The 14,629-nt window shown below is 36.2% G+C and overlaps 1 protein-coding gene across 1 annotated transcript; it reads left to right on the forward strand.

Moving 5' to 3' along the window:
* The first annotated feature begins 645 nt into the window (after positions 1 to 645).
* On the forward strand, positions 646 to 11,753 carry MAP3K19 (mitogen-activated protein kinase kinase kinase 19). The gene is made up of 8 exons (XM_031053294.2): positions 646 to 718; positions 1,285 to 1,366; positions 2,196 to 2,440; positions 3,081 to 3,124; positions 5,375 to 7,816; positions 9,041 to 9,190; positions 9,382 to 10,079; positions 11,617 to 11,753. The coding sequence occupies exons 1-8, from the start codon at positions 679 to 681 to the stop codon at positions 11,681 to 11,683; spliced, it is 3,768 nt and encodes a 1,255-aa protein (XP_030909154.2). The 5' UTR covers positions 646 to 678; the 3' UTR covers positions 11,684 to 11,753.
* The last annotated feature ends 2,876 nt before the right edge of the window (positions 11,754 to 14,629 follow it).

Genomic DNA, 14,629 nt, shown 5'->3' on the forward strand with positions numbered 1-14,629 from the left:
CTGCTGCCACATTGTATCAATTGTGTCAGTACAACAGAACATTTAACATAATCCAGAATGGAGTAAGATATTTGTGCTGTGTAAAAAGATAGACCCTGTTCAGTAATTTTAGCAGGAACATACATATGTAAAAGATATAGCTTATTATATTAAATACTTCCTGATTAGCTATATAGAAAAATAATTCCTTATTATAGGCATATTATTAAGTAATTTTCCATTGCGGTCTTCATAATATTACTCTCTAGCACCCATAAGATTTTGGATGTCGAGAGAGATAATTTTGACTAGGTAGCCAAAGATACACATTTCATTCAGTTTTGCTTTCTCAGTAAGATGTTAAAAATGCAATTAACTCCCAAATGTGAAGTGCTTTCTGGTCCAACAGTAAGGATGAGATTAACAAAATAATACTGACTGCTTTTGTGTCTTATTCAAAATAGCATGTTGAGATTTTTAGCAGTAAAAACTGTCTGGACTGTTTGGTTCTGTGTATTCACAGGACAGGGCACTGGATAGTGAATTATAATATTTTTAATGATTACAAGTACTTTTCAAATGCTGCTTTTGTGTTACTTGTGGCTCTGAAACAAGTGTACTGCTTTGTACATGGGAGTTGGAAATCAATTAACAAAACATTTTTTTCAGGTTTCTGGACCTTGACAGTTTTAGGACAGCATGTCTGACAACCAACAAAATCAGAGGAGAAGCAAAGAAGGTAGTCTGATCAAAGTTTATACCTAGAAAGTGCGTCATGTGTGATCTGAAGAAGAAAAAGGACAATGTTTACTTGAAATCCGGCTACTTGTTAAAACCAAGCAACCACAAAACAAAAACCAAAAAACAAAAAAACTAACCCAAAACTGAAATGGAATTCAATTATTTCCACTTTTGTAAAGCCCTGAGATGTTTTGGTTGTAATAGCTTTCCAGTTTCAGATGTTCTACTTTTGTAGAATTTCTGTCAATATTGTTCTTATATTTCTGTCCTACTGAAATAGGAGCTATAGCTGGATTTTTTTTTCAGATGTTTTGTGTTATTATAGTAATTGAATCAATACACTTACCTAAATAGCTGAAAATATTTTGGATTTATGTGTTCACTCTTCCAAAAATTATAACATGAAGTGTGCATAGGTATCTTAGTCAAATGAAAGATGCTCTTTTTCCTGATAGTTACTTCCTGTATTTGCTTATAATATTTTGATTTCCAAAAATAACTGCATTTACATTGTGTCACTAGTCAGTAAATTATACTGCTTTTATGCAAATCCTAATGTTGCAGATTGTGAAAGTGTTGCTCTTGAGAATGCAGAGAAGATAACGAAAGAAATGCATCGGTCATACAAAGCTCTAGGAAAAAACAGGTAACTAGTATTAAGATTTGCAGTTGGGTATGCACAAATGGAGACAAATAGGGTAGTAATCCATGAGTAAGAAAAGATTTCCTTAGTGCCACATGTACATCTATATGTGTTGTGTAGTGTTTCTGTCTTCCCAACATCATTACTGGCCATTGCTGGAGGTAGGGTATTTCACTAGATGAATAAATTATTTGGTACAATCTGAATAAACATATGGTATATGATTTTGCACCACCATTTGACTTATTAAACCCAGACAATTGTCTTGCATAGAGCTTTGAGATTAACTTAGACTATAGTTTTGTACCTCTTTTAGATCACAGTGTTTATTTTTTTTTTTCCTTGAAGTATTTATCTTATCTTTATTTGGATTTTTCACTTTCAGAAACCAGGTGGCAGAAATCTGAGGGGTATCTGCAGAGCCTGTATTCTTTCAGGCAGACCATAGCATGTTTCATAAATAACAAAGACATGTCTGGTCTTCAGAAATCTTCCGACACCCTTTCCTGATGCTTCCTAAAAAACACGTACTGGAAGCAATCAGATCTTGTTGAGAAGGGGAAGGTGGACAGCATCTTTTTCCTTTCCTATTGTTGCTTGGTTTACCTTGTTTGTCATTCATTCTCACTTGTAGTCAATCTCTGGCTTTGCAGTTGGATACTTCCAGAGACAGCCTTAACTTCCCAGGACAAAGGAAGAAAACATACTTCGACATTCTTGAATCTTACAGACTTCTGTTCATGTTATTCTTCAGTCATATGGTTATTTGAACTGGATAGACTTCTTCCATTTATTTTCACACTGCATTTTGATTCTTGTTTTTGCGTTTTAGGCAAACATCACCAACATCCAGTCCATGGCCGGATCAACAAGTGGCATGTTTTCCAAGTAAAAACCAGTTAGCCTTACAGATGAGACATCACACTTCTTTACCTTTCTCCCTGAAGAAGAAGAACGTAGGGCATGGCTTTGACTTCAGCTTTCTGCTACAGGCTGCCTCATGCCCAGAATCTAATGTTTCAAAATCATTTATGGGTTTAAACACTTTCCTGATAATAAAAGCACAAATACAACAAAGTAAGTTCAGGTTTTAAAGTCATAACTTTAAAAGGAAATTATATGTTGCTTATGAAATTAGATGGCAAAGCATTGCAAGTCCTGTTTCTTTAAACATTCTCTTTATGTCTATCTTCCTCACATGAAGTAGACTTCAAACATGTTGACTCTTTAATTATATGTGTGTGTGTTTGCAGAATGAAGGATATAAAGAAAAGCAATTACAGACTCCACCATTCTTTTTACTCTGTATATTGAAACTGATCCCACAAAATGTAAATTGTAACTCTCTATAGCTGGAGTGGGGCCATAATGGCATCTCTTTCATTTTCTTCCTCATACTGGCAATACTAAATAGCCACAAACTGAAGTTAGCAAACTACTGAAATCAAGGAGAGATATTTGCTTAAATTATTAGAGTAAAAGTATTTTAAAGTTGTCATATTTGTAGTATTCTATGGAAACTGAAATTATAAAGTTCAATATCATAATTAAATTTCAACTTACAATTTTTTCTGTATAGCAGATATACAGCAAAATGCTTCAGTCACACATCAGACAGGTTCTTACAGAACCCTACAGTTTGAACTTACTTTATAACTAAAAATTTTAGTCTGTTTAAGAATATCAAGCTAACATTTAATTTGTTTTAATTTTTAAGAGTTAAATATCGCAGTGCTAAAACCCAGGAGCAGCAGCTCTAAGGTAAGATGGTATTATGCATCAAATTGAACACTGTCAAAAGTACTGTGTGTTTTCAAAACCTTAAAAGTAGAAATACAGAAGTGTAGGTAGTTTGCTTAGTCTTCATATTCTGGATGAAGATATATATATATATAAGATATATATATATGTATAAAATAGATATATGTGTATTTCACCAAATCTTCAGATGGTAATCAACAATTTGTCAGTAAAGATTTTGGAAATCCCTGTCATCAGGGATTTTGGGGGGTAAAAATTTGGAAGTTTGAAAAGATATAAACCCTTTTAAAATAGAAATATGCAAGTTAATTTCAAGCATGTGCATCCTATCTATTAAATGTCTATAGATATCCTATATATATATATGTCTATATAATTCCTATATATTAAATGTCTGGTTTTGCCAAATATAAAAAAACAACTTCCTTGTCTTAAGTGGTAATTTAAAATTGAAACCCAATTGAGAACAGTCTGGATATTAGGTGATTGCTGAAATTTATTGTACTAGCAAATATAAAATAAGGTCTTGGGATTAAACATATCTAACATGTAATTTTGTGGTAAGTGTAAAATAGGATTCCTGATGAAATTTTTGTACTCAAAAACAAGCTCACAATTTGGCATGTATCAGTGCTTCACACCACACGAACCTTTAAAGTTATAAAACAGAAAATACACTGCATTTAGGAAAAAAAAGAATTTGGCCTTTAGGGATATTAATTGATGGCCCTTTGTACAAAAAACTTGACTCACTGAATCAGCTATATACTTTAGTGAACCCACTAGAGAATATAACATTGTGCATAGGAAAAAAAGTGCAGAAGTAATAGGATGAGTTCCAACAGAAGATCATGAGCTGTGAAAAAATGTTTCACATTGAGGGAAATGTTTAAGAAAAATAATTTAACTGACCTCAGTGTTACTTAGTACAGCTTTATTTCATGTCTTGGGCTCTGATGATTTCTAAGAGGCATATAATTTGGGATAAACTGATCATTCATATTAACGCCATGCCAACTAGACAAAGTCTTCAGAACTCTGTATTTCAAACCAGCATGCATTGCTTTTCCTGGCACATTCAAATGTCAGTTTGCCCTTGGAATGCAAACAAAAATTTCCTGCAGATTGCAAACTGATGCTGAATATAGACATGCAAATGAGTACTCAGATCATATGACTCAGTGATTATTTTTATTGCATTCATTTGCATTTAAATATCCTGTATATTCAAGCTTATTTTTCTCCATTTCCTTTAAAAAACAGAAATACTATTTTCAGAAAATTATTCCAACTGTTCATCTGAATAATCACAACAAAACACTCAAATTCTCAATCTATACTTTTTCAAAGATACACAGTACCTTTCAACTAATGGGATGGGAAGAGAGGGAAGAAGAAGGAAGGAAAATAAAATACATTCCACACACAACAGACTTCTCTATTAACTGCTGTATAAAAATGGCCTTTGGGTAGCTATCTATTTAACTTCACCGAAAGTGAAGTTCAGACTCTGCTATCTTCTAGTGGACTTAAGACTCTGAGCTAAATCTGTAGCCTGTATAACATGGTTAGTGGAATTTTATAAGACTACACTAAGTATATGGAAGATCTATATGTTTAGATTTATAACCATGTATTTTAAAACCTATAAATTATTTGTAGTAATTGTTTTCTCTATGGATAAAATAGCATTCTGTTATAACAGTCTAGCTTTTGCTTTTTCAAAATTGCTTACATGAGATCTAGTTCCATTGGGGATATAACTACTGGTATGAGCACAGTTCAGAGGGTCACATGAAAAGACTTTAAATACCACTGTAACAGTGGTGCTCTCATTCAGTGAGAGTGCACAGCAAGAAAGAAACTTTGGCATATGAAGCCACTGACCAGCCTTTGAATTCCTGTATCAAACATGCTATGTGGCATAAGACATATTCAGTAACTGACAAGATGATTTGTGTGTGTGGACAAAGCTTATTATTTTTAAATTATGGAGAATGTCCTGTGACTTATAGCAAAAGATTCCACTTTCTGTATTATGAAATTGTTAGAAATAATTGTGGATGTGAGCAAATCAGTATATTTTCTTAAGGATTCGATATTAAACTTCATAATAGTTTAAATATGGGAATACAAGAAATAATAATCCTTTTCTGATTTTTTTTTCTTAGTCTACCTGGTTCTTAGTGATTAGATTTTACCTATATCTGTTGTGTAGCACATTATTAATGGTTTTTATGGAAATTACAGTTTTATTTACCACCAGTGATGTGTCAGCCTGTAAGAACAATTCATCCTGCTCCTCCAGAGGATAATATTGTCAATGAAGGCTCCCACATCAGGCATATTTTGAATATCATGAACCCTATTCCTTGGCCTATAAAAACAGTTACTAAATTTTATCATTATCAGTTAGACAATCTACTAAAAAGGCACACTGAAAAGTCATCAGATCTGATTGTGGCTACTTTTTCTGATCAGTTCACTCCAATGAAAGACCTGTACTACTTCAGCATGAACAACTATTACAAGTACCCTAACAACAAGAAAGAAGAAATTCAAAGCCATTTAAAATGGAGGGAAGCTGATGTAGCAACCCATACTGAAAAGAATGACAAGACAAAGTACCAGCTCTTGGTGGCTTGTAAGAACATAGATCTTATGAACCAAGACAGTTTCTATGATGATAGTCATCCTTACTTGAGCTCAAATAATGCTCTGATAAACTGTGGAATATTTACAGCTCAGACAACATTTGCAACGTCAAGCAATGGAGATGCCTCAAGAGCTGGCAGTGAGGGAGGAAAAACAGAGAGTTGCTGTAGATCTGGTCCAGAAGAAGAAAATGCTACAGAGGTAATAGTGGATTACGGACCATGTGAAGGTGGTGAGAGTGCGAACTTTGTGCTTGACAATCGTGATTTAGATTCTTCCTGTAAAAATGGAGTGATAGAGGCCTATCATGCCTTAGAAGATAATTCTGTAGTTGCAGGAATTCCCAGAGTAGAAGTGGAAGTTCCTTCTGGAAAACAGACAGAAAATCATGTTTGTCTCTCTGAATTTGAAGTGGAAAAAGAAGCATTGTCAAAAGCAACTTCAAAAGACCAAAGTGAGCTTGTACCTGTTGTTCATGTTACATTCTCTGAACAAGACCCAGCTAGAGAGCCACACATTGTTAAACAGCCTCCCACAAAAAAGAGTGTAATTCGTAGTCTGCCTCCTCAAATTACTCAGAGCTTCAACATCCTTGCTCGCAGAGAAAATGGTAAAAGGAAAATAAAGATAGATAAACCCAAATATTCATCAAAATCTAAAATGTGTAGCAAGATAAAGATTTCTGAAGACTTAATTGTTTCTGATGAGATTTCAAGAAATTTTAATGCCAAGAGTCACATTTTTCCATCTTTGGAATTGCCACACATCGAATCTGAGACTTCCCCAAAGCATCAAAAAAAAACCCCTCATGCTGACAAAGACCATTTTGCTCAGAGTACTCAAAAACTTAAAAAGCACAGTTTCTCCTGCAGTTGCAAAAATTCAGTTATCTTAAAGAAACCTGCTACTCCCCTTTCTCTACCACATGCACAGTCTGCTTCAGCTTTTGTAGATCTGAAATACAGTGACATGTTCAAGAAAATAAATTCAAATGACAAAGGCCCAGGTATTTATGAAATGTTTGGAACTCCTGTCTATGACCACGTGCGTGAGCTTGATCAACACAAGAACAGATATTACAAAGATGCTACAACTGGGAGATGCACTGCTAGCATCTGCAGGAAAGGGAGAGAGGGCAGCCGAATAAGAAATACTGAAAAGAGAACATGTTCTAAGCCGAAGAAGACCATACCTGGCACAAAACAAAAGCAGAAGAGTTTAATTACAAAGGACAGAAGTATCAAGTTGAGTGACAGCAACACAGAACAAGGTAATGTAATAACTTCTGATTCAGATGTTCAGATAAACACTTCAAGGAGCATGATATTGCTCCATGAAGACACAGATCATCAGCTTATATTTTTAGAAGAGCTTTCCCAATCAACTAAGCAAAATAAATTTTTTTCAAATTCAAACTTATCAACTATTAAAGAAGTTTCTTTGGAGCAGCCTGCAGACATCCAGGATATATCCAGCCATCAGAGACCTGCTGCCTGTAGCCAGAATCTTCTGCAGTTTAGTGATAAAGACTACACAGACTGTGTTCCTCTAACTAGCAGTCCACTAACAACAGACAATAATGTTTGTGTACTGCAGCAAAGGATGGATATGGACGGCTGCAAAGGCCTGGAATCAGACCAGGCCTCCTTCAAGTCTATAAATAAAAGTGAAGCATTGCCCTTTTTGTATAGGCTGCAGTGTCAGTCCCCTCCAATACAGGTAAATCAGAGTTGGGCATACAGACCTCAAAATTGTGGTTTGCCAAATGAATTGACTCAAGCTTCAGTAATTCAGACAAAAAATGTTACAAGCCCCAGTTTCCAGACAAGTCAATGCATTTTGTCCTGGGCAGATAATGAGGATATGACTGATGAGTTGCTTTGTTGTCTGGCTGAAGAATTGCTAATGCTTGAAGGAAAAGACATCAACTCTTCAAGAACAAAAAATACAAGTTCTAAAATGCAAAATATGCATACTAAAGAAGAAGAAAATACGATGAATGGAGGTGGAGCAATAGTAAATAGTGTTCTAGAGAAGGTAAAAGTAATTTCTTGTAACTTGCTAGCTCCTTTGAGTGATGCTTCAAGACAAGTTTGGATGAAAGGTAGGAGATACGTACTCATTAATGATCAAGTTCCTTTTCCTTGCACCAGCTGCCCACTGATTCTTCCAGTGCCCAGCTGAAGATACCCATTGTAGAGACTGCATATTGGGACACAAGCCAGATAGTACTAAGGCATGACAGGAATAGCTATCAAGGCTTATATGATGGGTCAAGATAAATTGGGAAATAGTAATGAATAAAAAGGGGAGGCTATTTTAACTGAAAAGAGATGCTGGGGAAAGGCAAAAGCTCTTGAGATCTTGACACCTAAGGAATATGAAAAGACTCTACAAATTATTCTTGTATATCTAAAAGGGTAATTTCCTCAAATCTCTGAGTGCAACCAGATAATTTTCTAGGTATGAACTACAAGTACTGGCTTGTCTGAGACTTCAGGCTGTTTAATTAATGCTTAAACAAAACTTCAAGCTCAGAAGGCTTAGATTCTGGCCCCCAAGTTAGTTAAGAACCTTCACCTACTAAAGTGCTTACCTACCAGTACTACTTCTCTTTGGCTCTGTTGGCTTTTTGTCTATTTAAATTACAAATGTTTAAGGAAATTTATTTCACTACTTTTTGATACACTTCCTTATGCTTCTGCAGACACAGGTGCCAGTTTTACTTCCATCCTCACTTTTAGGGAGATCCATGGCTAGATGTAATGATGATCTTTCTGAAGTAGACTCTTCTTCCTCTGAAGTCATATCTAAATTGTTTTCCTCAGACTTGGGTTACGTGTTAGCTACAGCAAGATGATTGCCACATTCAGCTTAGCAAACTCTACCTATGTGACAAACAAAAAAAAGAAGTAGTAAACAGATTTATATCCTGCACTTTTAAGTGTTTCTTTTGTCTGTCTTTATGTCAACTGAAAAAAGATGTCATGCTGTAATCTTCTGGTTATGTGCTATTGTGATATATGCTTGAAAATATTTACCTAGTTTTACTTAATATAGCAATTGTATTGATGAGATGGGCAATGAGTATGTGTATCTATCTATCTATCTGTCTATCTATCTATCTATCCTCTATCTATGTATCTCTCTCTATATGTCATGCCAGGTAAGAATTACTCCTTACAAAAGATGTAAGGATAATATGAAGCCTTTCTTTTCTCACCTGCTTCCTCCCCACACTGACCATCATCTTTCAAGCAGAGGTACAGTAAAGCCGTTTTGACATCAAACGAAGAAAATGATCTACTAAGCTTTGAGGAACCTACTCAATTACCAGGAAGCAGTTTAATTAACAAAGATCCTATCGTGTGGACAAGAGGTGAAGTCCTTGGAAAGGGAGCCTATGGCACGGTAAGTTAATGTCTGAGTATGTTAAGAGATGTGCTGGTCATTTTTCAGCTAATACCTTGCCTTGTAACTGTTATCCTATTCAACAAACAAACATGAGACGTGAAACATGACAAACACAAAGATACTATTTAAAATATGTAAATACTGTTTTATTTAATGTTTCATTTTATTAAATGCTAGTTTCATTGTAGGTATACTGTGGCCTGACAAGCCAGGGACAGCTAATAGCTGTAAAACAGCTTGTTCTGGATACATCAGATCAAGTCACAACAGAAAAGGAATATCAGAAGTTTCATGAAGAAGTTGACCTTTTGAAGACATTGAAGCATATCAATATTGTAACTTATTTAGGGACTTGTCTTGAAGACAACATTTTAAGCATTTTCATGGAGTTTGTTCCTGGTGGCTCGATTTCTAGTATTATTCATCGTTTCGGTCCATTGCCAGAAATTGTTCTTTGTAAATATACAAAGCAAATTCTACAAGGAGTTGCATACTTACATGACAATTGTGTGGTACACAGAGATATCAAAGGCAACAATGTTATGCTCATGCCAAATGGTATAGTAAAGCTAATTGACTTTGGCTGTGCCCGGAGGTTAGCTTGGGTAAGCCTCAGTGGCACACAGAGCGAGATGCTCAAGTCTGTGCATGGGACCCCATACTGGATGGCACCAGAAGTTATAAATGAATCTGGATATGGAAGAAAATCAGACATCTGGAGCATCGGCTGTACTGTGTTTGAGATGGCAACAGGAAAACCGCCACTGGCTTCCATGGACAGGATAGCAGCCATGTTCTATATTGGGGCCCACAGAGGACTGATGCCTTCCCTACCTGATCGATTCTCTGTCACTGCAGTGGATTTTGTGCATGCATGTTTAACCAGGTATGTAGAGTTTTGACTGAAAAATTAAAGGAAAAATGCAGATAGTTTGTATTATAGAGATTGCTGATGGGAGCCTAGGTTACCTCATACCTGGTACATATGACTATTGTAAATGCATATGTTTTTCAACATTTCAGGAAAACTTTTAAATAATATACATAAAAGAGCTTTACTCTCTCTAATGGTATAAAAAAACCTCACTTTTTTTGTAGGCTTTTTTACTCATTGTTTACTTTTCCTGTAATTTTCATGCAGAAACATGGGACCATTGGGTTTTATACAAAATGTTTGATAAATAAGCCTTGATGTTCCAGTATTACATTGGCTAAGTCTGGCTTATGCCAGGCAAGTTGTTTTGAGCACAATATTCTTTCACTTAATCTTCTGCCATAGGAAAACCTATTATCACTGCTGGTCCAGGAAATGCATACTTACTTGAAACATAAAGTTCTCTATATAAAAATCCCAAACCACCAGCAGGCACCCATTATAAGAACAATTTTTGTGGTGTTTGTTTTTTTTTAAGCATCAGCTTTCTCCTTGATGTTTAAGTGAACTATCAGTTTCAAGAGCTAAGCTCCAGACCTCTCTGGTAGTCTTTATAAAATTAATCACAGGTTTTTACATACTTCTAAAGACCAGTTTTGAGCACTAGAGAGAGGTGTGTTATTTAGTGGGTATGGCAGCTGTCCTGGCAGCAGGAAACCTGATCTCTAATCCCTGGGTTAGACTTGTTATGGTATGCTTATGGTTCCTATGGACCATATAACAATAACCAGAAAAGCTGTGGGCTATATACAGTGATATCATATATACTTTGATTCAGTGAGAACAGTGTTTAAAAGGTGGAAAGAACTGATAGGTAAAAGAAAACACATAGACAAAATACTTTTCAAATGAAGTATTTAACTTTTCAAAAGCCAGGATGCCTCTGCGGTGGCCAAGTTTTAATTGATGATATCACCATGTCCTAAATATAAATGCCTCCCTTATTCTGTCTTCCACGTTTATTATTTAAGAAATGTGTCCTTTGCTGCTTCCCCTGCTTTTTCCTCCAAATTGAGGGTTGGGAAAAGGCTAAAGCCCTTGGTTCTAGCAAGCCAATATTGTAATTACAGTACTGTAACTCCATATGGTCTCTTAAGACACATAACATTGATTGGAGATGGCAGAACAGCCTGATCAATACAGGATCAAACAAAAACTTGTCACACTTGTTAAATATATCTTTGGTACACCTACATCAGCCATGTTAGCTGAACTACTCAAAGTTTTGTGAGAAATTCAGAGAATTAAAGAATGATTTTTGTAATAGTAATTCATAAATTCCAACAGTCTCTTCCCATAAATCTGCCTTCCTCACTACAAGCTTTATTAAAAAAAAAAAAACCAAACCCCCAAAACCCCAACTAAAACTGAGCAAAGACTGGAGAAATGAGACAAAAAGAAAGAGGCTAAGTTTGCATTCAGGTTTTACAATTACATCACAAGCATGCATATTGATTTCATTTACTGATTTTTCAAACCCTCAATGCAGAGATCAAGATGAACGCCCTTCTGCTCTGCAATTGCTGGACCACCCCTTTGTGAAAAGAAGACAGTGACTTTTTCAAACCTCTTGCCAAATAAGTATGCATTTTCCATATAAAACTATCCACTTGGGAAAAAAAAAAAGATAAGAAGGAGCTGGACTTCAAAGTGACAACAGAATTTACTAGAGAGCAATTGTGTACAAGGAGTCCATTATTAGACAGCAGAATGACGAAAGTAATGTTTTTTGCACTGTCTGTGCTCATTGGAGTGGGTATTCCTTTCCTGTGAACACGTTTGTTGTATTTGGAGAGACTTAAGAGAAAAAAAAACCCATGCATCACCATCACCAATATGTTACAGGCCAGGTAAGTTGGAATGCCAGTTTGTCTGCAAAAGGCAGTGGAACGTATGCTACTGGCAGAAAACACTGCAGATGTTGAAAGGTCTTGAGAAATCTCCTCAAGGAAGCTCTACTCAGACTTGCAGATGAGTCATTAAGTGTGCATGTGATGATCCCATAGGAACAAAAAACATAAAACTATGTTGGCATAAAAGGCACTGAAGCTTTTATGTAGGGAGATGAGTCCTTTAATTTTTAGCTGGTGAAAAAAACCAGCTAGGTTTTGTGTGCATCTGTCAGTCCTTTGTTACTGAGGTACTACCACTGAAGTGATAATGACTTAATGATGACTTAATGACTTAGTGATAAGAGATTCCCAGGTGTGGTTTTATTCAGTTTACATCAAGATAATTTCCTAGTCTGGCTAGAATAATTAATCTAAACTTTGTGACTGCATTTTCTCAAAGAAGTAGTGCATTTTATGGACAGTTTCAGGTCACAGAATGGTTGAGGTGGGCAGGAACCTCTGGAGACACTCTAGTCCAGCCCCACTGCTCAGAGCAGGGTTGACTAAAGGAGGCTGCTTAGGTCCTTGTCTCGTTGGCTTTGAAAGGATGGAGACTCCACAGCCTCTCCGATCAACATGTTCTTCAGCCACCCCCACAGTAAGAACACTTTTATGTTTGTACAGACTGTCTTGTATGTCAGGTTGTGCCCATTGCCTCTCCTCCTGACACTGGAATGCTGAAGAGTTTGCTTTGACTTCCTTGCTGCTCCCTCAGGTGTTGATACACATCAATACATATTCCCCCTGAACCTATTATTTTCTCATGGAGTGCCTTATTTTCTGTGCTCAGTGTTGTGTTGTAATTCTCACCCTTCTGTTTGCTGATACAAGAAACAGAAGCATAGGAGCATTGTCTTTTTTGTATTTGTGAAGGCTGTGAAATGCTGTTTGACTCACTAGTCAGTCAACCGCTCTTTTGCAATATCCTTAATCTGAAACAGAACAGCAAACTTGATTCTGAGACTTGAGCTGTTTTGAGAAACACGGGAGCAAGCATGATGTAAGTAGACAACCCAGCAGTCTCCATCTGCACTATGAAAGTAAATTTTACAGTTAGTATAACTAACTACCAACTGCACAAGATTAAATAGAATTTGAAGAACATTATTATATACTAATAAACAAAAAAAAATCAGGTATTAGTATTTGAATTGTCCTCTTTTTGGTAAGTCTTCCCCCTGAGTAACTTCAAAATTTAACATTTCAGGGGAATGAGACTGTAGAAACCCAAAGCTGGTTTTACCACATTGAAATGCAGTGAATGTTATGCCTCTCTGAGCACCTAGGCTCAGAAGGAGGCGCGGTGAAGCACAGCTCTACAACTGATCCATATAAAATCAGCTTTCCCCAGACCACTCAACATTTTAGTTACTTCAATAGTTTTCAAACTTTATGTTATTCCAGTAGCCTGACTTCAAAGAGTTGGCCTGTATTTATAAAACCAATGAGAAATCAGTACTTGTTGCAAAAGTCTTTATTAACAGTTTGTTTAGGTATAATGTCACCTAACAATGACAGAACATGGTGCCAATATAAGACAAATCCAAACATTGCAGTCATCTTCCAAGTTCAGTTACCAGGCCCATTTTGAGGAACACAGGTTGGTCCGCATGCCCAAAATCCGTGGTCACATCACATTAAAGTATTTTGCAGACTAAGAATAGAAGTCCTGGCACATGAACTCAGTTGGGATGTACATAATTCCATGATGGATATTAATTCTTCTCAGATGAAGTTGGTGTCTCCAAGAAAACTGTGAGTAAATGATTTTTTATTTAGCATGAAATGGAGATGACTGTCAGATGCAGGGAAAGAATATGAATGCTCTAGGATATACAGGTAATTAAAAAAAGTCAGAATTACAACCTCCCCTCCTGCTGCACGTCTTAAAATCAAGCTATTATCTATGTTAAAGTTGGAGTTCTCCCATATTAAGGTTATTAAGTATTTGCAATTTAAATGTAATGGCTACTTCAGCTAATTACACTAAAATCAGTCTCCCACTTAAAGGTTTGTAAAACTTTAACCTGAGGTTTTAATCAAAATGTGATAGCACAGTTTAACTTTTGTTTAACCAGACCTATAGAACGAGGGGGTTTAAGGCCAGTACTTGCAACAAAGGTATTTCAGCTTAATCACACTGGAGAATTGGGAGCTGCAACAGCATCCCAGTCCTGTGCTGAGCACAGCTAAACCAAAAAATATGTTGGGTTAGGGTGCCTTGGGGCGCTAGGTGAAGCCCAGCCTGGTAGGATGTTCTACAAACAAGCCTAACATTTCATATTTCTTACCTCATATTGTGGATTTTCACATTAAAACCTAGATAATTTGGATACCTCTAACAAAGTATCTACTGTAAAAGGGGACAGGGTGAGAGACCTTAAAATCCTTCTCAAAACCCTTTATTGTGACCAATAAGTGACCCAGTGAGGAGGGTCACATTGCTTGCTCCATTATTTATAGTATGGGAGCAAGGCAAGGCCTACTGATTTAAACAGTAGTTTCGTTGCGAAAAATAGTGAAGAAGTTTGCAAGTGGCCAAGTAGTATGTGTGCCCATGTTGCTGTAATACCAGATTTCCTCAAGATTTGGAGTTTGAATTTGAGAACC

The sequence above is a fragment of the Melopsittacus undulatus genome, chromosome 4 (genome assembly GCF_012275295.1).
Source record: "Melopsittacus undulatus isolate bMelUnd1 chromosome 4, bMelUnd1.mat.Z, whole genome shotgun sequence".
Lineage (NCBI taxonomy): Eukaryota > Metazoa > Chordata > Aves > Psittaciformes > Psittaculidae > Melopsittacus > Melopsittacus undulatus.

Excerpts from the sequence above, each read along its gene's own strand:
- MAP3K19 (XM_031053294.2), top strand. The coding sequence starts at position 679 with ATGTCTGACAACCAACAAAATCAGAGGAGAAGCAAAGAAG. Across the intron at positions 7,817-9,040 it reads TAAATAGTGTTCTAGAGAAG|AGGTACAGTAAAGCCGTTTT; the intron begins GTAAAAGTAATT and ends TCTTTCAAGCAG. Across the intron at positions 10,080-11,616 it reads GTGCATGCATGTTTAACCAG|AGATCAAGATGAACGCCCTT; the intron begins GTATGTAGAGTT and ends CCCTCAATGCAG.